The 23,808-nt window shown below is 54.5% G+C and overlaps 2 protein-coding genes across 8 annotated transcripts in view; both read left to right on the forward strand.

Annotated features, from left to right (window-relative positions):
- LOC114669411 (arginyl-tRNA--protein transferase 1) overlaps nt 1-8,040 on the forward strand; it is a 59,277-nt gene extending 51,237 nt beyond the window's left edge. For both annotated transcript variants that reach the window (XM_028825625.2, XM_028825626.2), the window contains exons 11-12: nt 4,968-5,088; nt 7,448-8,040. In XM_028825625.2, the coding sequence (XP_028681458.1) occupies nt 4,968-5,088; nt 7,448-7,626 (300 nt within the window). In that variant the 3' untranslated portion in view covers nt 7,627-8,040. The remainder of the gene's footprint in view (nt 1-4,967; nt 5,089-7,447) is intronic.
- A 5,668-nt stretch (nt 8,041-13,708) lies between these two features.
- The window catches only part of fgfr2 (fibroblast growth factor receptor 2), a 33,133-nt gene continuing 23,033 nt past the window's right edge, over nt 13,709-23,808 (forward strand). For 5 of the 6 annotated variants that reach the window (XM_051923220.1, XM_051923218.1, XM_051923221.1 and 2 more), the window contains exons 1-2: nt 13,712-13,917; nt 16,620-16,828. In XM_051923220.1, coding sequence (XP_051779180.1) covers nt 16,663-16,828 — 166 coding nt within the window. In that variant the 5' untranslated portion in view covers nt 13,712-13,917; nt 16,620-16,662. Of the gene's footprint in view, nt 13,918-16,588; nt 16,829-23,808 lie in introns of all 6 variants that reach the window. The other variant, XM_028825639.2, reaches the window with a different exon arrangement.

Raw genomic sequence — 23,808 nt, forward strand, 5'->3', positions numbered from 1 at the left:
TTTTTTTTTGTGCATTTTCTCTGAAGTTTTTTCTTCGGACATTTTTGGAGTTAAACCAGAGCTCGCCGTTTGTTTAGAACTCAAGGTGTTCAGTTTTGGGATTTGGTTCTCCTTCCGCCTTCCTGAGGGGCTTCTGATCTTCAGCAACATCCTGCTGTGCCATTTGTGTTGTTTATGGGCGCCGCCATTTTGTAACATTTGCATCAGCCGTTGCCTAGGTAATCTCTCCCAGAATTCCCCTTCAATCATCATGGCCACTTGTGTTTTTATGTTTTGGATGACAATTACATTTGGTGTGCGACTCTTGGCGTGTTTGGCTTTTCGGGGCTCTTTTCAGTTTAACGTTTTTTGTTTAAATGGTTCCGTCTTGGCCAAAGACCACTTTGTCTTATGCTCAGGTCCCAGTTGGAATTTCTTGACCAAGTCTGGTCACCTGCTGAGGCCGAATTGTACTGATGATAACCCTGACTGTGTCGCCCTCTAGTGTCTGAGCTCTGTCACCGTTGTGCAGGGTCCTTATGTCACCTGTACAGACGGCACAGTGGAATTCTTACTCGTGTGTCTTAATCTGCAAGCACCTCATTAAGACACCACAACGAGTACAGCGAGCTACCTGACCTCGAAACCTTAAGTGACCACCCCACCTTCAGACGACGTCATCGATGTCTACATCGCCCACTAGTGTCTGAGCTCTGTCACCGTCATCGATGTCTACATCGCCCTCTAGTGTCTGAACTGTCACCGTCATCGATGTCTACATCGCCCTCTAGTGTCTGAACTCTGTCACCGTCATCGATGTCTACATCGCCCTCTAGTGTCTGAGCTCTGTCACCGTCATCGATGTCTACATCACCCTCTAATGTCTGAACTCTGTCACCGTCATCGATGTCTACATCACCCTCTAGTGTCTGAACTCTGTCACCGTCATCGATGTCTACATCTGTCACCGTCATCGATGTCTACATCGCCCTCTAGTGTCTGAACTCTGTCACCGTCATCGATGTCTACATCTGTCACCGTCATCAATGTCTACATCTGTCACCGTCATCGATGTCTACATCGCCCTCTAGTGTCTGAGCTCTGTCACCGTCATCGATGTCTACATCACCCACTAGTGTATGAACTCTGTCACCGTCATCGATGTCTACATCTGTCACCGTCATCGATGTCTACATCACCCACTAGTGTCTGAACTCTGTCACGGTCATCGATGTCTACATCGCCCACTAGTGTCTGATCTTTGTCACCGTCATCGATGTCTACATCTGTCACCATCATCGGTCTACATCGCCCTCTAGTGTCTGAGCTCTATCACCGTCATCGATGTCTACATCGCCCACTAGTGTCTGAACTCTGTCACCGTCATCGATGTCTACATCGCCCACTAGTGTCTGATCTTTGTCACCGTCATCGATGTCTACATCTGTCACCATCATCGGTCTACATCGCCCTCTAGTGTCTGAGCTCTGTCACCGTCATCGATGTCTACATCGCCCACTAGTGTCTGAACTCTGTCACCGTCATCGATGTCTACATCGCCCACTAGTGTCTGAACTCTGTCACCGTCATCGATGTCTACATCGCCCACTAGTGTCTGAGCTCTGTCACCGTCATCAATGTCTACATCGCCCACTAGTGTCTGAGCTCTGTCACCGTCATCAATGTCTACATCTGTCACCATCATCGGTCTACATCGCCCACTAGTGTCTGATCTTTGTCACCGTCATTGATGTCTACATCACCCTCTACTGTCTGAACCCTGTCAATGTCACCGCTGACTTAACCCCCGCCCCTCCAGTGCCAGTAGTCTAAGTGAGGATATCCCTTACTGTTTTGCCATTTTGTGCCAGGTCTCGTACTGATGGTTTCAGTGACTGTAGCGCCCGCTGATGTGTTATAGGTTTATGGGGTCATTATTACCATGTGGTGTGGTCAGGTCAGATTGGGGAGCAGGCACTGGTACAGCACGTTGACGCACCCACCATACGACAGAACATACTAAGGACCCCAGTTGGCCACCCCCCCAGGCAGATACATGGTCCAGTGCCACCCTCTATTTGCCAGAGCCATGTGTTATGTGGGTGTCCCCTGGTCCAGCCACTCAGTTCCTCAACAATGAGAACCACCCTCGGGGAGTCGCACCACATGGCCGTAGTGCCGTAACTGATGCCCCCTCACAGTGCAGGTCATGTGCCTCATTCAGCACAAAGTCACACCAGTGGGACCCACGGACCCTCCGAAGAGACACACATGAAGGAGTCCAGTCTTCATCTCAGGTCACTGGGCAGCATCCAGATGTGTACAGAGTCCAGTGATAGTCCTTGTCTACTTGTGCCAATCGACATGCCACACATCGTCCCTCCCTGGCATCCCAATTAGGGAGCTCAGCTTCTCACAGTCTTCACCTGACGAGGTCTCCAGTCCACGTGATGATGCCGATGCCCATTTAATTCTTCCAAGTCCACGTATGCCTCCATTCCCAGGTCTTCTCATAGCAGTTCCACAGAGCCCACCCTGGCAGCGTCAGGTGTCAGGCAGGAGTAGACACCCCCCACACCAACCCCCCCCAAAAGCACAGGCCAACACTGCTTGCCCTGACAGATTCCATTCCGAGTCTGTGGACCCTTGGAGACCATTTTGGGCTGACAGCAATGCCAAGTGTGCCCTCTGCCCTGGCAGAAGCCACCGAGTGCTGTTCCGTTTCTCTTTCTCTGTCTCTGTTTTAAGGCTGGTGTTGGGTGGGCAGAGGCTGGTGTGGTTACAGTGGGGCCACTTAGTGGTCCCAGGCCCCTGTGCCGATTCCTGTCTGGGGCCCCGTTCGACTCGGACGGCTTCGTGTTCCTTGGCATCTGTGCCGGGGCTGCTGCGTCCATCTGTGAAAACAACGCGCCCCTGCTTTCAAGTAGGAAGGCCTTCATTTGGCGGGCCGGGATGGCGCATGTGGTGCTGTGGTCAGACTGAAGAATGAAAGCCATTCATTGTGCTTTATTAGTCTTGCACTCTTTTTATATATATATATATATAGAGAGAGAGAGAGAGAGAGCGCGAGAGCACCGAGCACGCACAGCTGGCATCTCCTCGTATGCCACACTGCCGACTGTCCAAACCTGGGAAATGGCCCTGGCAGCACCCGGGGAAGGGAGGCCTGGTGGGTGGATGCGTTTTTGTTCCCGTGGCAGGGGGCGCTGTGGTGAGGGGGCTGCGTGGCGAGGAGGCTGTGAAGCTGAAATGCGCACATTCCAGGGCGCTTTGGCGGCGGGCGCTCAGATTTCACCTTTCCCTCTAAGTGCTTCAAGATTTGCTTGTGGTCGGGTGGCGCTCACCTGGGTCGAGGCGCATGCTCGGGCAGAGCTGTGAGGAGGCCAAAGTAAACGAAAGCTCTTTCTCTTTCCTGAGCGCGAGCCTCGAGGGCAGCAGAAGCGAGAGGAATGAGGCACTGAAGGGGAACGCCGCGCCGCCGATTAACCCCATGCGTGCCGCCCCCGACTCCTGCGCTGCCAGTTTCCGTTTGCCGCCTTTCTTTGGCAGCTGTTTACCTTTGAATTCCTCAAAAGCCTGAAGCTGAAAAGTGAAAACGAGGGGTGGGCTGCTGGAATGTCTCTCTCTCTCTCTGTTTTTTTTTTTTTGTTTTGCGGCACCACCCGCCTGGCGCCCTCTTTGCCACTGGACTCCGGGACGCTGACTCCTAGGAGGCCACAGGAGAGCCGGCCCGAGCCCTGTGGAGTGTCATTCTTTTAAAAACGCTAATTGCCAGCAGTCAGCACAGGCCGTTGCCCCCTTGGAGCGAGAGCGTCGCCATCTGCTTGTGCCCGTGTTTATGTGACTCCGGATCCGAACCAGAGAGGTTGGCGGCACTTCGTTTAGCAGTCGTCCTGGGTGTGATAAAAGGTGGGGATCCCAGAATGTGCCACTTGTTGGCCTGGCTGAGAGTAGGAGGTGGCATCTGCCCTTCAGGGCCCCTGCCAGTCTACTCAAATACCCCCATATGATGGCTTTACATTATTGGCATTCTCCATGGCCAGTAGACCCTTCTTGACCATCCCTCAAGCTTGGACCAGGGGGTCCCTTCTGGGTGGGTCCATTTCAGTTGACTTTGTCGTATATTAAAATGGATGGAGGTCTCTGAGACCACCTGAGGTCCCTCTGAGGCCCTCCCAGAGTCTTAATGTTTATGGCTGCCAGTCTTAAAACTCAACCTGTGTCCCACCAGTTGGCACAGCTGTCATGCAGTGCCCCCTGGAGTCCACTGGGTGGTGCTCCAAAACACAGTGGCCATTCGTGTCCGCAGTAAGAGTTTCTGTCGCGTAGCCCACCCGTCGGCCGCTGATGGACTGGGACTGAGTTAAGGGGGTGACCGTGTGGCTCTCTGGGTTTTCCAAAGCCAGCACTTTGTCGGGGGGACGCGTTGAGGCGTGTCTGTTTACCAAGCAGGGCTGGGCGTCCCGGAATCTGCCGTAAGCCCCTCGTCTCTCACCAGCCTGTTGTTGTGCAAATCTGCAGCTTAACTGTGAATTGGCGGAAAAAAATGTCGAGTCTGAGATCTGGCGGGGGGCGGCCGGTGGGCACAAGGCAATGGAGTGCACCATTTTGGGGGTCCGCAGCCTGGCCCGGACATCAGCTGTGAAGTGGAAGTGCTGGTGAGAAGGTCCCTGGTCATGTGACCTGTGCACGCCTTTGAGAGTGGGCATCTTTGGGCTGTGAAATGCCAGCTGCAGTTTAGTGGGTCCGCGCCACGTCCAGCTCCTGTTCCTCCAGTTGAAGTGCCTGGCGAGACTGGCCACACATGCCCTATTCCCCCTTGGCCCTGGTGAGTTGGTCCTCAGTCATGTGACCACTGCCTACACATCCGTCAGCATTCTCTGAACTTTGGCCCCTGGAATGGCAGTGAGTTACCCGTTTTGGGTGACATTGATTTGGCTGGCAGTGCCCCTTGTCTGATTTTTTTTTTTTTTTTTCTGTTTCTGCAGGGTCAGTATCGCCCCTCCGAGCTGCTGTGTCCGGAGACCTACGCCTGGGTGCCCATCGAGCGATGCCTGCCAAAGCTCCAGCAGAGCCCCTACAGTCGTTTCCAAGAGCTTCCCGATGCCGGTGAGTCCTCCTCACGTGTGTTGGCGTCCAGGGGGTTCTGGTCCGGCTGGCGCTTCAGCACGCCTCAGTGGGCAGCTGCGTCATCAGCCACCACCAAGACGGGCGCATGTTGTTTGCTTTTCTGCCCGACTTGACGAGGGCAGGATCGGGAAGCACACATTAGCCATCGAAGCTCAGATAAATATCCGGTGATGTTTGCATGGAAGTGGGGCGGGCAGCGCCGTGTTAACTGGCTGTTTACCCAGCATGCTGCTGCTTTACACAGAGGGTTCAAGTGAGGCTGGAGGGCCATTACCCCCTTGTGGGCATGGGCCGCTCCCAACACTCCGCCTGCTCTGCTGGATTTGGCCAAAACATCTTCAATAATGGCGTCTCACCTGTGCCTGACGTCACCCGAGGGCCGTGGGCATCCAAGTGCCTGGCGGAAAGTTCCGGAAGGAGCTGCTTAGCTCAGCTATTACAGATGTGGCACGTAGAAATGGAAAATGAGGATGAGTAGAGGAAGAGGCAACATGCCAACCATAACGAATACCCAAAGGCGGCCTGTTGGTTCTCACTCTGGTGGCACACGCGTGTCCCATGGCACCTGTCGAGTCACTCTCTGCCTGTCCCGGCCCATCTGTCACTGTAATTGGACACTACAAGGAGGTGATATGGAGTCTTGAAGGGGTCTCGAACACTGCGGTGGTCCAGTATCTGTGTCACTAAGAGAGCGCCACAGGGCCTGTGAGACACAGGTGGCGCCCACCATATAGTGCTTTTCATTGTGGCCACAGGGGGCGCCAGGTTAAGCAGTCACGAGTGGCCGCTGGCCTCCATTAAGGGTCCACACTGATGCGTGTCATGTGTCACCACCTAACGATGCCACCAGGAGAGCCTTCTCGGCTTGTGAGGCGCAGCATCAGCAGTGTGCCCCCCACGACTGGCACAGTGCCTCGGTGGTGTTTGTTTTTTATACCGTTGTGCTGAAATATGGAATGTGCTCGCTGACATGAAAGGTCGGCGATGTGGGCACAGCACTCTGCCCCCCATATCAGTCAGCTGAGTCTCAATCAGATCTGGTAGACAACAAGAGTTCCTCTCGGCAGGGGACCCTCGACCCCCCTAACTGGCGTGTAGGCCGTGTTTATAGCGGCAGAGGATGTTTAGATAACTCCATCTGGTGGCACAGCCATGTGGGGGCAACCTGTGTCTCCATGTGGCATTGAAGGAGGCCCCATCTCAAGGGACAAATGACGGTTGTTTGCCACAGGGGATGAAACTGGCACTTCTCAGCTGCACTAAGCTGAAATAATACTTACACCCAGTGGGCAAAAGGTAACTTCTGATGTGGCCTGGGTGGTGCACGCCCACCATGACGGTGAGCTGGCATCAAATGCTTCAGACCCTGGGCTCAGGCTGGCATGACAGGCTGACACATCTGTCCCTGAACCTAAACAAGAGTGCTGATACCTAGTGGTCAGAGAGAGTGGCGTACCCTGACAGTGAGCCGTCAGCACAAGAACCAGACGCTGGGGTGAGTGGGCGGGCATGACATGCGGAGAGATTGGTCCCTGGCTCAAGATGGTAAAAATGGCATACGTGTCCCAGCAGCAGCGACCCATTGGGAACAGAAGACAACTTCTGGTGTGCCCAGGGTGGCACACAATCACAGTGGCAGTGAGTGGACAGCAGGACGGTGGCTCTGCAAATGTCTGCAAGCTTCAGACACTGGACAGAGGCGGGCACGATGGGCCAAGATATCCATACTTGGGTGAAGACACCAAAAACAGCAGACATGGCAGTGTGCAGTGATGCTGATACCCATTAGGCAGAGATGAAGATTTCTCGTGTGCCCAGGGTGGCATACACTCGCACCTTGACCAGTGAGCTGTCAGCACAAGCATCGGACACTCAAGCTGGAAAAAATGGCACATCCCAGCAGCAGCAATGTGCATCTGTGCTGATACCCACTGGGCAGAGTGGGTGACTTGTCATTTGTAAAGTATGGTGCAGTCGCACATGTTGGCACCGAACTATCAGCACAGGCCTCACGTGATGGGCCGAGGTGGTATTTGAGGTTAAGGTATCCATGTTTGGCACTAGATGACAGAAGGGGCACCTCCTCTTAGCAGTAGTGAGGTAAACTAATGCTGATGCCCGTTGGGCACAGAGGTTGACTGCTGTGTAACAGTGAGCTGACCTGCAAGCATCAGATGTTGGGTTGAGGTGGGCATGATGGAGTTCCAGGGTCAAGATGCCACGTTTTTGGCTCATGCTAAATGGTGCCCACAGAGTTTAGAGGAGGAGGGCACCTTGCTGCAGATTTCTGGATGCCCACCCTGGGTGACGATTTCTGTTTTTTTTTGGTCTGTTGCAGATGATGAGAACCGTCTGACAGAGCTGGGCAGAGTGCAGGTGCTTTACCGGCGCACCATCATGCCTTACCGAGTCTACGAGAGGAAGAGGAGGGGTGCCAGCGATGAAGAGTGTGTCCGGCAGTACGCCGAGCTGGTGGGACAGACGTGTGCAGAGCGGATGGTGCTTTACCGGGCTTAGCGTGGTGTGGCCTGTTGGTGCTGCCACCTTGGGGGTCCGCACTTATCCAATGACTGTTCAACCTCACGGATACCGCCAGCCCCCCTCCCCCAAAACACCAAAGCCTGCAATAAACTGGTATGCAGCTCACTAGTGCCACCCTGGAAGGACGGTGACATCCAGACACTGCCCTTTGGATACTCCTGCAGGTGGCGTTGTGGGGCTAAGGCTGGCCCCTGAGTCACGGTGTCTCTCAAGTGTCACCCATCCCAATGGCTGCCATTGTCATGGTGGAAGGACAAGTCAATGAGTTGACAAAGGACGAGGACACCCGTGGGTGGGGGGTTTAGGTGGGCCCAGTGTTTGACAGTGTGACTTGAGCCCCGCTCTCCTGTAAATCGCCAAAGACACGACAATAAAGTGAAGCCTCACTGAGTGAGTGGCATCTGCCATGTTTGTCGTTGGGTGAGGGTGGGTTTACTGTCGACATGAGGTCCACATGTGCCAACCACTGTGACTGGCGTGTCCTGGTGTTGATCTGAGTGTTGTGGGGTGCGATGGCCCACCTCGATGAAGTGGGAGAGCTGCGTGGCTAAACGATTCAGACACACCAAAGACCCGCCTCTGTGCCCCCTCCATGCTCAGTGACGACGCCTGGTAGATTTCAGGCAGGGACCCGGAGGAGTCTGTGTCTCTCTGAACGCCGTGGTGATCTGCACCAGCACCGAGATGGTGGGCCGCGTCTCCCGGCCGTTTTTGGCAGAGTAATCGGTGACTAACGAGCCTGAGCCGCCAACGTGCTGATGGCCCATACTTGAAAGGCGCGCGGACGGCAGCAGCTGTCAAAACACGAGGACTTGGCACGGGACAAGTGGAGCAGAAAGGGGCAGAGCCTGAAGGGGAGCCCAGAGTGGGCCACCCAACCTGACGCAGCGTCCGCGCCAACTACACTGACATGTCGTAAGGTGTGAGCGTCACACAAACGTGACATATCAGATGGGCAGGAGGACGAGTGAATTTGAGCATAGGGGACAGCAAGATGGACACACAAAGTGACCAATGGGCAGTGCCCAAGAGGGTCCTGTTCTTTTCTGCGTAGTGCGGGACTAGCGAGGGGCCCCAAGTTGGAGTCGCCCACAGCTGGCGGCTTTCTGCACAGGTTGCTCCGTTAATGGCGGGTGTGCCAGCCGTTCTCTCAGTGAGTGACGTGTGCCCACAGAGTCCTCGCCGAGGAAAATAATAAAAATCCATGAAGTTGAAGTGAACGTTTAAAAAAAAGGCCCAGAAATCCATTAACCTACGCAAAGTGAAGACCCCCGCGAGGGATAAATGCCAGTTCTATGGTGGGCCGATGTGCCCGATCAGCCTCCTCACTGTCGGACCCTCTTCATCAGCTTTACCCATCCTCCTCCACCTCGGTCTCCCTCCCTTTCTCTTCGCCTGGACTTCCATTCCCATCAGTCTTTTGGTTCCTGGTGTCTCCTCGTCACGTGTCCTTTCCGAGATGCCCCTCCCACTTTTGCTGTCCCCTGGTGGTCTCATTTCTTATTCTGCCTTTTACTTGTTACTCTCCTCCTGCTGTGCCCCCTCTACTGTCCGTCTGCGTCTCCGCTCCACACAACATGGCTGCTCACCTTTAACCTTTGTGTGGCTTTGTCTAATAACCGTAGCAACGCCCCGCTCAGAGGTGGGACAGCATTCGTAGAGAATGTCCCCTCACAGTTGAGCGCAGGCGCTATATGCAGTGAGAGACCCCCGTTTGCGACACTCCAAAGCGGCGGTGGCCCTCACTGCGTACCCTCTGACCCGCGAGGGGCACCGACGCTGCGTCTTTCTACGGAGGGCTACCTACCGGTGACACGCGTGTCGATTTGCATGTTCCTCTTCCTTTGTGTCACTCTGTCTGCCCGTCCAGGGCCGCTGCTGACTTCAATATGTTTGCTTCAGCTTCAGAGTCCAAATGCCAACGTAAAAGATGGCAGCAGTGACACTTTTAATGGCTGCACGTCTGTCAGTCTGTGTGACGCACTTGGCGTTCATCCTGTGACACGACCCAGCAGAGACCCCATCATCCCACCACAGCTCTGTGGCACACGTCAATCTCGTTACCGTAACCACGGAGTGGCACAGGGTCAAGAGAAGGACAGTGTGTGACTGGCACAGGATGACCAAAACAGACAAGACACACACACAAGTGGGACCCCCATTGGCACAAGGTGACAAGCACAACTTCTCAATGTCACCAGGTTGTGAAAATAACCGACACCACACGCCTTGCTTACCAGTACTCCCCTTAATCACTTCTCTCACCGTTGTTGTCCTTCATAGTGCTTGTGCTCCTGTCACCCCAGTCCTGTCCCTGCGTGTGACAATAAGGACCCTGTGCCACTGCCACCCCAGCCCAACAGGCATGTGATGAAGTAAGTGCGAGTCTGAGACATGTTACGGTGGTGCCACCCTTACTCCATCACAGCCGGCTTTGGGTTGGCACAACGAGTACCATGTTGTGTGGTGAGGTTGGCACCTAATTTCAGATGGCTACTGAGCCATGAGAGTGCTTCAGGTAGATTAGGGGGTGGCAGTGGCATAGGAGCCTCCGAAGCCCCCCTTAACCCCCAGCGTGGCTCCTTTTTGTTTCAGTTCCATGTTCTAGAACTGCTGTAGTGCTGCATGTGAAAGGCGCTATATAGTGACCTCCCTCCTCGGTGTGAGTGAGTCCTGTGTTAAGGGGGTCTTCACGACCCACCTGCACATCTGCTCTGCTCCTCGGACTGAAGCTTTGGTCTCAATGTTCCCATTTCTGGCTTCTCCCCATCTCCGTACTTGTCTGGGTGCGTTGGGTGGTCTCCATGCTTCTGGCAGCAGACCTACAAAGGGCACATGGAGACCTGGCATTGGGGTACACTAATTGGCAATGCCTGCCGCCGGACACATCTACCCCTGGATATCCATCTTCTACATGCTTATTGGAACCCCGAGAAAGTCCACCTCGGGGTCACAGCCACACGGGCGACCAGAGTGAAGGTATGCTCTGGTGCCAGCCTGTGTACCCTGTCCTGGAGGGGGAGGTGCCATGTTGTTTTTTGGGCTCTTTGTAAGTCCGCCCTCGTTTGCACCCTTCTGCCCTTTTGTTTCTGGCTCCTCATTGGTTGCTCATGGCGCTCATTTGCATAAGTGTTGTCAATGGGGAGATTAGTCTCGGCGACCTTCTCAGGGCCTCTGGGGTTGCCGTGGAGACAGAGTGTGGGAATCGGGAGCCCGCAGGTGGACCCGCGCCGCCCCACGTCATGCTGTAATCGGCGGCCATTAATATGTTTATGAGGCTGGCGACCCCATCGGCCCGCATACACACAGGCCTTGGCAGCTGAATGGCGGGGAGGCGGGCGGCCGCTCATCTGCAGGCGAGGTGCAGTCGGAGTGCTGGCAAGTAGCTATGGCGCACTAGTGAGGCTGGGTGGCAATGATTAGCCATACAAAGCTTGACCTGCTTTTACATTATATAGTGCCTTTACCCCCTGGCACCACCACAGAACCGAGAGGAGTGAAAGTGAAAATCGGGAGCAACTGAGAGTCTATTGAGCCGTCACTTCCTTTATGTAGCGCCTTTCAGGTTACATGCCAAGCAGTGGGGGGGACTTGGGGCTGCCCACATTCTCACAGTTCTCTCTCAGCTGCCCAGATGTTCCCCAGTGTGTGCTCAAGACCCCGTGTCATTGCCTGGTGTCTTTATGACTGAACACAGCAGCAGGATGCCAGTCATATGCCCAGAGGAGGGGGTACCACCCAGTGGTCTTGTAGGTTAGGAGAACACTTGCACTGGATGCTTGATCCTCAAGAAGGTGCTCAAAGGCTCCCATTGTGCCCCAAGTGGCTTGTGGCTAAGTGGCACTGGGGCCCTTTTCCGTGTCTTCCTATCTTCTGTAAAGCTTCGGAGGTCCATCCTAGGCCCATCTGACAAAAGGAGGGGCTCAATGATGCCATCAAAGAAGAAAGACAATGGAAAGCCTTGGTGGAGTGCTGATGGACATTGGAAGGAGAGGCTTGCCCACATCATGGAGGGCATATGTGAATGAGGAAGACAGGCGGGCAAAGCTCTAATCTTTTCAGGGTACCCCTGCAGGAGAAGCGTCCATCGTGTGTACCATGCCTGCCTGTAATTTTGTGCCCTGTGGGGTGAGAGGGGACATTGTCAATAACAGCCTTGTCTTTAGTCCTCTTCTGCAGCAGCGAGATGATGCCCCTTGAGGGAGGGTAACCCCCCAGGCAGCCGTGTGGGCCTTTAAAAGTCATTTGGACCCGAATTTGGTGAAAGGACGGAGCTGCCAATGGCTGACCTGCTCTCAAGAGCCAGAGCCAGGAAGGCTGTTTTGTGTTGGGTCTATTTGGTGCCCTCGGGCACTGATTTTGAGTTACATCGTTTGACAATTAAAACGGGTGACCCCTTTAGCACGCCAACTCTTTTGGGACTCTCCCTGCAATTATTCACCCGTCGGTGCCACTCTCCAACCTCAAACCTTTCATTTACTTCTCCTGACCAGGAAGCTTTGGTGTCTTTCGCTCTGCCAAGGCGCAATATGAAAGGTGCCGTGGTATATAACGGGTACAGGCACACTAGGCTTTGGCGTCAACAACTCTTGGAGGAGGCTTGCAGGCCGTCTTGCTCGTGGTTACTGTGACTTCATCTTCTCTGGTGACAATGACATCTGTGTAGGTGACAGTATAAGTGCCCTCAGGCTCCGTGTGCCCCCCTGTGCTTGGCATTTAGCCTGCTGCTGCCCCAAACCTGAGCAGCGTGCCCAGTCCATTCTCTCTCCTGCCTGCCCTTCTTCAAATGCCTTGTGGAAATGCAGCTGCCTGCGTGCGCTGGCATGGGGGTGAGTATGCCTGGTAGTACCCGCGGGTGCACTGAGTAGTGGATCTCTTCAGGTTGCTGTCGCTCCCCCTAAAGGCCAATGTGGTGTACTGCCATGTGGTGGCAGCCAGTGCGCCCCCTAGTGGCTCAGCACACTGACTGAGTGAGTGAGTGGGTGATGGGGGGCCTGGCTGACCCCATCTTTCGCTTCACGCTGCGCCCGTACTCTCATTTCAACTGGACGCCGTGATGTCAGCTCCTTGCCCAGACTTCACACCATCTGGTTGTAATAAAAACAGAAGAAAATATTCTGTAAACATTGGTGTGTTTCCTCGCCGCCAGCAGTACGATGGCATTGGGGCAGCCTGGCACACAGCAGAGAATTCTGTCAATGAGTCGGGCAGTGCAGATTAAATGTATGGCATTCCTGCCCTGGGGGGTGCAGGGCTGAGGCAAGAGTTAAAGAGTACTTGATTGTGGGGGGCTTCTCAGTTAACCATGACAGCCGCGACCCCCTCATCCAATTGAAGGGTCAACAGCCTCATTAGGGCTTAGGGCAGTGGAAGGTCACCGGTCACAAGCCTTCCCAGCCACCCTGTGACACTGAGTGGCATTGTGTAGCGGGCACTTCTTCTCCCCTGAGCCCCTCATATTGATGCCAGAAATACTGTTAGGAAAACTGAAAGGTGGGCAGCTGACAGGCTTTTCTGTATCTTGGTACCTTCATGGGCACCCAAACATACAGATCGGGTCAACCCTGTCAGCACAATTTGGACTTCAAATGCCAACATCGTTTTTAAGGCCTCACCCGGTGGGCTCGGGGACACGCAGCAGTGGCAGCCCCTTCAATATTCTGACCTCTCACTCACAGGTGCCTCCCCACCCCAAGTGTGTGTGTGTGTGTGAGAGCTACGGGAGGAGGGGACGATGCCCATCCATCCATTCATTCAATGCCCGCCTGTCCGCCCTTTATTTTGCCATAAACCTTGGCGCATTGTTCCTATTGCAGCCCGGGCTGTCACCTCCACATTTGATGGCTTTACTGGCCTCGGAGCGGAGGGGCCCAGCGACCCTTTCACGGCGCTCGGTGGGATTTCATTAATAGGCTTATTAGAGGACCCGGGGGGGGGGGGGGTTAGTGGGGGCTCCGGGCGTCCATCTCTCAAAGGGCCGACTGGTGTGAAAGGCGCCTCGGGGCGGGGCCTGGCGGACAGGGGGCGGGGGCGCGATGCGTGCTCCGCTGTAAGGGGGCGGGGCCTGGCGTGTGGCTCGCTGTCGACGAGCGCAGCGCTCGCGCAGTCCTGCCGGAGTTGGGACGATTCGAGTTTGTTTGGCGTTCACTTTGTTACGGGATGTGTGCGCTCGCTCGGGATTTACGGGGCCGCTCGGCGACGGCCGCGGCGGGCAGCGGGAGGCTCTTTCCCTGAGAAGCGGAGCCGAAGACGCTTTGAGAAGTTTGGGTAAGTGTTCGCGCTCGGCTGGCTGCCTGCCTGCCTGCCTCCTTACGTCTCTGCCGCCGCCGTTCCGCCGCGCCCCCTGCTCCGACACTCACTCACTCTGTTCCACGGCTTTGGGTTGCGTAAGGCTGGCGGGGTCGCTCCGTTCCGGTGGGGCTCCGCCCGTGGCTCCCCCGTTTCTTCGTGGCGCGCGCTCGACTCGAGCGGGCCGGGCGACTTTCGGGAGCCCCAATCATGGCGAATGCCCGTGGGCGCTGCACGCAGCCACTTGCCGGGCTCCTCGCGGAATGCGTTCACGCGGCGGCTTTGCGGGCTCCAGCAGCGTTTACGGCTGTATAGCGCCTTCACGGCTCTGCTCGGCGGCTGTCAGTGGTGCTCCGGCCCGCCTCCCGCTTTGCACTTTCACCGCCGTGCTGTGATTTTTGACCTGTGCGGCGCCAGCTGCTCGTTGAGTTGTGGAGCTGCGGGGCCGTTGGACTTGAGTGGTCGCTGACTCCTCGTGCTTCACGGCGAGCTCTTTTAGCTCCCCCCCCCGGTTTGTTGCCCGAGTCGGCAGGCTGTCACTTCGGTACTTCAACACACAAAGCTGGGCAGACGGGAGCAGGCCGTGCGGTAAGTCGGCCGGTAAGCAGACCTGTTCCCGGACTCTCCGAGGTCCAGCGGCGGACTCCTCGTACTTCACTTGCACTTTTTAGTTATTTTTCGTGCATTTCGTGTTGAGCCGCAGTTCCCATTGAGATGGGGGGTCTCATCATCATCATCATCGGGGGGGCTGTGCTGGCCCCCCACTCCTTCTTCTCTGCCTTTGCTCCTCTCAGTCCACCGCTTCGGGTCCTCGGTGGGATGTTTGTTTGCCCGTTGAAGTTCTACTGATGTGCCCCTCTGGGGGGGCTGCCCGCCCCACTTGTTGTGCCCCTCCTGGATTACACGACCACCTTAACAACGTGTCACTCTTTCTGTGCTCTTCATCTTTGTCGCCCCTCGTCCTCATCGGTGCCCCCACTCCTTGTATTTATTTATTATTTTTAAACTGACTGCCATGGGGGGGTTGGATTCTGTCCCACTCCTCCTCATGTTTTACATGGCTGCCCACTCTGGGTGCTTTGTCATTTTTTTTTTTGTCGTCCTGTCCCCAGCTGCCCAATGTGGGCACTGCCACTCCAGTCTGTTTCTGCCCCACGTGCCGTTTGTGGCCTTTGAGCCCTTCGGTGCTCCCACTCCTTAGACTTTCCTCGGGGGGGGGGGTCCGTCTCCATGCCCCCCCTCCTTGACTGCTACCCTGCTTTCTGGGTTGCCCCTCGTCAGGTTTTCATGAAGAGCCCCAGCTGCACCCATTTTTCACCAGGGTACCCCCACTTTCTGAGTTTCCTGTCCTCAAACAGCCAGACTTGAAGACCCCCTTGGGGTGCTCCTCGGGTTTTTCTGACCAGCCCCTCACCATGCCGTGCCCAAGTATACCCTGTTGGGTGTTTTCTGGGCCCCCACTCAGGTCTTTTTTAGTCTGTGCCAGCCCTGCGTGCCCCTTTGGGTGCCTCTTCATGTTTCAGAGGGCTGCCCCTCTCTGCTGTGCCCTCCTCATGCTTCATTCTGTCGCCCCCACTTCCTGTGTGCCCCGTTAAGTGCCCTGACTCTCCCCTTGTTCCCTCGTTTTCTGGGCTCCTCCGTGCCACACACCTCTGCCCCTTTTGGGGGGCTCCTCAGGTTTCCTACGGTTACTTCAGTTGACAGCCCAGATGCCCCTTTGGCTGCCCCTCAGGCCTTGCACTCTTGAACTGCTGTTCCCCGATGCCCCCTTTGGGTGCTCCTTGTGTTTCATTCACTTCCTCGGGTGCCCGTTGGCGCCTGGTGTTGGCTGGCCGGAGCTCACGAAGTCCGCCCGGCCTGCGGTGGTCTTTGCGGTGCTGGCTGCTGAGTTGCTGGCGAGGATGATGTGGCCGGGCTGGATGTGCGCTGCGAAGGACTTTCTGGAGGGATGCCAAGGCGAGTCGGGTGCCAGCGCTCGGCTCCGCGAGTTAAAAGTGAAAACCTTTAAGAGCATTTTGGGATTTTTTTTTGCTGCCGGCCAAGACTGGGATTAGCACCACAAAGTCGATTGGCGTTTCCGTCTTGAAGACTCGCCTGGCAGAGCACATGTTGTAACAGCCCCTTGCTCGCTCTGCCAACCGCTGCCGCCGGGACCTCCTGGATCGGTGGGCCGACTCGTCACATTCCTTCGTGACAGACCTTGCTCCGAGTTCCCGTTTTTAAGGGGGGCGAGCACAAAGTGGTCTGCCAGCGTGTGCCCTCGGTCTGTGAGGGGGACAAGCAGGTAACCCGGGTGGCGCCTGCTCTTGACCTTCTTTGTATAGCGCCTTTCATGGCAGGCTTAATGATGAAGTTTGACCATTCGCTCCCGGCCTCCATTTTGTTCTGCGTTAAGACAGTTTGCCCAATTGCGCTGGGCACAAGCCATCCTGCAGGGGGTGCCAGCCCCACTTGCCCGCCTCAGGCCAGGCTGCTTGCTTTTGATCCTCGCAAGCAGAATGCAGGCGGCTGTGCCCAGTGGCGGCGTGTCTGTGATCTGTAAAGCGCTACTTGTGGGTCTGTGCGGGCAGGTGGCGCTGCCCGGTGCCTCCTTTTCTTCTTCTGACCCGTTCACTCACTCCGTGTGTCTGTTTTGTTTTCCTTTCTGCAGAGGAAGGCGGGCGGTACAGCTCCTCTGCCAGGCGGGCAGTGCCTTTCACTTCATGGTCCTGCCGAGGTGCTCAGATGGGATTTCTGTCCAGATGGAGCTGCACGACGAGCCTGGCGTGTGCCAGTAGCAGGATGTCCGGCTGGCACTGTCTGCTCTTTTTGGCTGTGTGCTCCGTGCCGCTTGTAGCCCTAGGACGTCCTCAGCCCTCGCCACCTGAAGATGCCAATGCAGAACCAGAAGGTAAGAGCCCCCAACCCCCGGTGTCGCCTTGACTAGTCGTGGAGCGGATGGCGAAGCCCGGGTGTCGGGCACTTTATGAGGACGCCAGAGTTTGGAGGTGAAAGGCGCTGTGTGCTGGTGGAGTTGCCGTGTTCTCGCCCAAAACGTGCCCACTGCAAATGGTTCTGTGTGTCTTTTTGATCGGCGTTCCCAGGGTGCCATACCTGTTCTTGTCTCTCGGGGGCACCGTATCAGAAGGCTGGTGCTGCCCGCCCCATGCCAGTCTCCATTAAGTGAGGCGATTCTTCTTGCCGGTTTTTGCAGACCGCGCTGCCAGTGCTGTGAGAGGGTGTCGCCTGCCCGCCGCTCCTCGTCTCTGTTTGACAGCTTTAGGGTGGCGAGGTGCTAATCCTGGGGATTCTGGGCCATACGCTCTCACTTGGCAGGCCCTGCGACCGTTCGTGTTTGGCACGTCTGCACACGTGTGGGGGGCACCGGCGCCGTCTGGCTGGGGTCAATCAGTCTGACCTACCCGACGAGGGGCTGGTGCCAGCTGGGCTCGTTAGTGGTGCCCGTGCGCAGAGTTCAGGCCGCTGCTATGCCCTGCAATTTGTACGCAGCCCGCCGACTTTCGCTTTCAGGCCACATGTGGCTTTCATTCTCCAATTTATTAGGCTGATTGAAGTCAAGTGAGCAGCCAGCTGCTACATCCTGGCACCAAAGTGGCATCACACAGCCCTAGAGTGGCAAGTCTCTTGTGCCAGCCTGACAGCTGAAGCAGTAGCTTTGCCAGGGTGGGCATTTGAATATGTAATGAGGGCAGCTTTTATTTTGACTGCAGCCGCATTCCTGAAGGAGTCCTGTGGCACCGAAGCACCAGTCCCGTTACGTGTGTGGCGCCTTTCTGCAACGACGGACCCTCCAGTGAGGTGCCCCCCAGTGCCTTCACACTTTCTGTAACTGGCGGGCCGTCTGGCTTTGATGTTATCTGAGCTCAGCTGTCTCTGCAGTGCCACCTGTGCTGGCACCTCTGATGCCACTTCACCTGGGTATCTTGCCCCAGTGCTCCCCTGTTGTCCATGCCCAGGGCTGCTTGGCCCCCACCACTCCCAGACTTTCCACTTCTTCTTCAGCCCCCCTTGAGTCCCATTAGCCGTGACTTGTGTGTCTCTGCCTCTTCACCGTGGTGGGCTTAATTGCTCCGAAGCTGTCCGCCCCCCCCCCCTCGAGGCTGGCCGCCGTAGCGGGTGGCTGCTCACAGATCGATGAGGAGCGGCGAGGCTGGCGTGCCGATCAAAGGGCACATAAAGTAAACAAGTGCGTCCGATACGCGCCACCGAGTCTTCACTTTCAGTTGGAGGTGTTCAGGTGCCTCGAGGGGTCCGGAGCCCTGGGGGTCTTCACTCATGGGGCTGCCGGTCATCTCGGGAATGAGTGGGTGAGTCGTCGTGGTGGGACCTGTGTGCGGAGAGGGGGGCCGGCCAGCGTGGGTGGGACACTTTGACAAGCTTTAACACCATTGAAGGTGGAGCAGTGGGTATCGGAATCAGAAAGGCGCTATATAAAATAAGGGGGCACGGGTGGGGAAGGCGCTATGTAAAATAAGGGGGCACGGGTGGGGAAGGCGCTATGTAAAATAAAGGGGGCACGGGTGGGGAAGGCGCTATGTAAAATAAGGGGGCACGGGTGGGGAAGGCGCTATGTAAAATAAGGGGGCACGGGTGGGGAAGGCGCTATATAAAATAAAGTGGGATGGATGGGCATGAAGGAATGGCGTTACATGGTAGATAGGAAGGACATTCCGTATAACTGTGTGATGGGTGGGCAGCAGTTCCAGTGCCCTGTTGTGTGCGTCTGACCGCCTGGATGTGGAAGGCACTGTAATGTAGTTACAGATCTGTAGATAAATAGGAAAGGGGGGGGGGTGTGACGGGCACAGAGATGGCACTCTGTGAGTTAGGCAGATGAAGACCCCCTTTAATAAACTGATGACAGACGCATTGTCGTGTGACCAACATGCAGCAGGTGGCCGCTGCCCGCCCCTATGATAATCAAGAGTGACAGACGGAGGAGGAGGAGGAGGGAGCCCTGATGAAGGCCTGTTGATAGAAGTTTGGTTGGCACTGTAAGTAAATAAGACAAGTGCTGGGTGTAAAACAGAGGAATTAGAGACCCGCTGTTCCTCCTAGTGGTCTGCACTGGCACTCCATGGCTCCACGCCCAGCGGGTGAGGTTGGCCAGAAGCCTGTTGTGCTGGTTGGTTTGTTTGTTTCTCTCTCTCTTTCCCAAGACCACCTTCAAGTGCAGGTGATGGCCCACCACAGCACAGCCGCGAGCAGCAGGGGGTCCAGAAGATGGACCTGGGTGACTGGGTGTGGGGCTTGCAGGCTTTTCCCAGGGTGCCTCTCTTTAAACACCAAGCAGGCATTGGGCTTTGTCTGGCCTCGGGTAAACGCTCTACCAGTCATGTAGGTTGCCCACCATCCAGGAGACTTGGCTAGTTATATAGTGCCATTCTGGTAGTGCCAAGCATGAGACCCAAGCCAGCTTCAGCCAGGGCTCAGGCCCACCACATGTGTCTCAACAGCAAACTCGTCCCTGGGCATCACTGTGAGGAAGAGTGCTGGATGGGCATTGAGCTACTTGAGCCACTGGTAGGGCTCCCAATCTTGTGATGGAAGCACCCCTGGCCAAGGTGGGCCTAATTGGGTGAGGATCTTCTGATACCAAAGGACCCGTGGCATTCACAGATGAGTGCGCTGTCCCATCCGGGGTGCTTTGATGGGCACTCTGATGGCCAGAGAGGCCACAGGGGTCTGTCCTTGCTCTGGCACTTGTTTACGTTAATGACATCGGCTCTGACAAAGCAGGTGAGGGTATGACATGTTAAGGTGGTGGCAAAGGATGGTGGCCAGTGCCACTGTGGGTTTCTGTCGGTGTGTTCTCGTTCGTGTGTATCACAATAGTGTGGCATTGAAGTGCTTTCTTGTTCAGACTCGGCCCTCGACTGTGTGTGTTTATCGTGTCCACCAAGGGGTCTGGTTTATTCCTGTTTGTACCCGCTGTTGGTGCCACTTCCATGTTTCTGAGTGAGGGTGAAAACTGCCACTCTTTGTGCTTAGCAAGGTTTGTGTGTTTAACTCAAAGGAAGGCAAGAGCGGGCACGGTGACCTAAAGACATTAGGGGACCAGGAGCAATGTTGACCCCCCAGCTGTGCCCACCAAATCAGTGAGAGCTCGGCGACATCCCTGAGGTTCCCAGTGCCCCTTTGACAGCCGACCCCTCGACTTTCTTGAATTTGTCCTTTGACTGCCGGATGTTCTCCTTGAAGCATTTTGTGAGACCCCTTGATTTGTGGAAGTGAAAAGTGACCACACGGACCACCAGGGAGTGACAGACGAGGATTTCTCTGCACCACATGCTATGCCTGGTGACGGAAGGCATGTGGTGGGCAGTGTTGGAGTGGAGTTTGACTGACCTTGTCACCCCTGATGGGCACAGTGTATGGCATTGTGGTTGGAATTTCGCTCGGACTACCAAGTATCGTATAGCGCCCGTCCTCTCTCTCTCTCGCTGTCTGGTATGGCGCCTTTCCTGTCTATTTGTTCTTCCTGGCACTGCAGACTGGCAGCGCATTTCATGTCCGGACATTCAGGTGACATTTTCACTGAGCTCTGCCACGTGACGGTCCTACTGCTGGGCCCTTTGTTTCTGTGTTATAGCGCCTTTCCTGTCCACCTCTCTGCCTGTTTATCGTGGCTCCAGAGACTGGCAACATGCTGCTTGGATATGCAAATGAGCCTTTCAGCGTACATGGGACGTTGGCACAGCAGGCTGTCCCTATGTCTGTCACTCCCTTTCATTTCTGTTCACATATTGTATATAGCGCCTTTCACTTCCCTCTATTCCGTCAGGCTCTCCTTGTTGTTTCTGTGTATGTGGCACTTTTCCCATAGTTGTGGCACTGCCACTGTATTATGTAGTGCCTTTCATATCTTGCACTTTATTTTATGTCTGGCCCATTCTGTTCATATGGCGTCTCTCTCTCTCTCCGTTTATCGCGTGTGAGTTGGACGCCTGGCAGCCCGACTCTCTTCCCGTGGCGCCATCAGCCTTTCGTTTCTGTTTTGATGTTTTCTGTCATGTCGTCGTCTTTCTGTTCTACTGTATTGTGTGTAGTGCCTTTCATTGCACCAGAGAGCGGTGACATGTGTCAGGTTGGATGGACGTGGACTATGTGACAGTATGACTGCTGTCACTCAGTCTGTCCCTCTGTCCTTGTGTGTGTTCTTGTGTCATTTATATGGTGCCTTTCCTGTGCGTCTGTCTCTGCCTGCTGTCATCGGTGTGTGTGTGTGTCATTTCTGTCCATCTCTACCTCTTACAGTGCCCTTCGTATTCAGTGTGTGTTTTCTTATCTCCGTTATGTGGCATCTGTTAATTGTGACCCCAGGCACTGGTGACACATGTCACACAAGTCAGGATTTCACTGGACTGTGTGACACGTGCCGTTCTGCCGCTACGCCTGTACATCTATAACTCCTCTCTGGTGGGTGTGTGTGTGTTCACGTCCCGTTCCTGCCAGAGAGGGTCCTACTCTCAGCCCCCCCCACCTGAACATTGCTGCTGACCCTGTGCTGTGACCCCCAGAGGTCGTGTGAAGAGCCGGTGTCCCCAGGTGGGGGGGGGGGGGGGTAATCAAGTGTCCCAGAATGACAATCTGTTGTGCCTTTGGTGTTTTTTCTCAGGTGGTCTTTATCTGTTGTGTTGCCTTTCCAGTTTGTCTCTTACTTGTCGCACCAGAGAGTGGTGACGTGTGTCAGGATGGCTGGACGTGGACTCTGTGACACGTGACGATTATCGATCAGTCTCTCCATCTGTTATGTCGTTCCCTTCATGTCTGCCCCTCTGTCGCTGTTATATAACGCCTTTCCAGTGCGTGTGTCCCAGTTTACTTCATATAGCGCCTTTCCATTGCATCTGTCCCAGTTTACTTCATATAGCACCTTGCCAGTGCATCTGTCCCAGTTTACTTCATATAGCACCTTGCCAGTGCGTGTCCCAGTTTACTTTATATAGTGCCTTTCCATTACGTGTGTCCCAGTTTACTTCATATAGCGCCTTTCCAGTGCATGTGTCCCAGTTTACTTCATATAGCGCCTTTCCAGTGCATCTGTCCCAGTTTACTTCATGTAGCACCTTGCCAGTGCATGTCCCAGTTTACTTTATATAGTGCCTTTCCATTACGTGTGTCCCAGTTTACTTCATATAGCGCCTTTCCAGTGCATGTGTCCCAGTTTACTTCATATAGCGCCTTTCCAGTGCATGTGTCCCAGTTTACTTCATATAGCGCCTTTCCAGGGCGTGTCCCAGTTTACTTTATATAGCGCCTTTCCACTACGTGTGTCCCAGTTTACTTCATACAACGCCTTTCCAGTGCATCTGTCCCAGTTTACTTTATGTAGCGCCTTTCCACTACGTGTGTCCCAGTTTACTTCATATAGCGCTTTTCCACTACGTGTGTCCCAGTTTACTTCATATAACGCCTTTCCAGTGCATTTGTCCCAGTTTCTTTATGTAGCGCCTTTCCAGTGTGTGTCCCAGTTTACTTTATATAGCGCTTTTCCACTACGTGTGTCCCAGTTTACTTCATATAGCACCTTTCCAGTGCATGTGTCCCAGTTTACTTTATGTAGCGCCTTTCCAGTGTGTGTGTCCCAGTTTACTTTATATAGTGCCTTTCCACTACGTGTCCCAGTTTACTTCATATAGCGCCTTTCCAGTGCATGTGTCCCAGTTTACTTCATATAGCGCCTTTCCAGGGCACCCAGTTTACTTTATATAGTGCTTTTCCACTACGTGTGTCCCAGTTTACTTCATATAGCGCCTTTCCAGGGCACCCAGTTTACTTTATATAGTGCTTTTCCACTACGTGTGTCCCAGTTTACTTCATATAACGCCTTTCCAGTGCATTTGTCCCAGTTTCTTTATGTAGCGCCTTTCCAGTGTGTGTCCCAGTTTACTTTATATAGCGCCTTTCCACTACGTGTGTCCCAGTTTACTTCATATAGCACCATTCCAGTGCATGTGTCCCAGTTTACTTCATATAGCGCCTTTCCAGTGCATGTGTCCCAGTTTACTTCATATAGCGCCTTTCCAGGGCACCCAGTTTACTTTATATAGTGCTTTTCCACTACGTGTGTCCCAGTTTACTTCATATAGCGCCTTTCCAGGGCACCCAGTTTACTTTATATAGTGCTTTTCCACTACGTGTGTCCCAGTTTACTTCATATAACGCCTTTCCAGTGCATTTGTCCCAGTTTCTTTATGTAGCGCCTTTCCAGTGTGTGTCCCAGTTTACTTTATATAGCGCTTTTCCACTACGTGTGTCCCAGTTTACTTCATATAGCACCTTTCCAGTGCATGTGTCCCAGTTTACTTTATGTAGCGCCTTTCCAGTGCGTGTGTCCCAGTTTACTTCATATAGCGCCTTTCCAGTGTGTGTGTCCCAGTTTACTTTATATAGTGCCTTTCCACTACGTGTCCCAGTTTACTTCATATAGCGCCTTTCCAGTGCATGTGTCCCAGTTTACTTCATATAGCGCCTTTCCAGTGTGTCCCAGTTTACTTTATATAGCGCCTTTCCACTACGTGTGTCCCAGTTTACTTCATATAGCACCATTCCAGTGCATGTGTCCCAGTTTACTTTATGTAGTGCCTTTCCAGTGCGTGTGTCCCAGTTTACTTCATATAGCGCCTTTCCAGTGGGTGTGTCCCAGTTTACGTTATTTAGCGCCTTTCCACTACGTGTGTCCCAGTTTACTTCATACAACGCCTTTCCAGTGCATCTGTCCCAGTTTACTTTATGTAGCGCCTTTCCACTACGTGTGTCCCAGTTTACTTCATATAGCGCTTTTCCACTACGTGTGTCCCAGTTTACTTCATATAACGCCTTTCCAGTGCATTTGTCCCAGTTTCTTTATGTAGCGCCTTTCCAGTG

Source organism: Erpetoichthys calabaricus, chromosome 2 (genome assembly GCF_900747795.2).
Source record: "Erpetoichthys calabaricus chromosome 2, fErpCal1.3, whole genome shotgun sequence".
Classification (NCBI taxonomy): domain Eukaryota; kingdom Metazoa; phylum Chordata; class Cladistia; order Polypteriformes; family Polypteridae; genus Erpetoichthys; species Erpetoichthys calabaricus.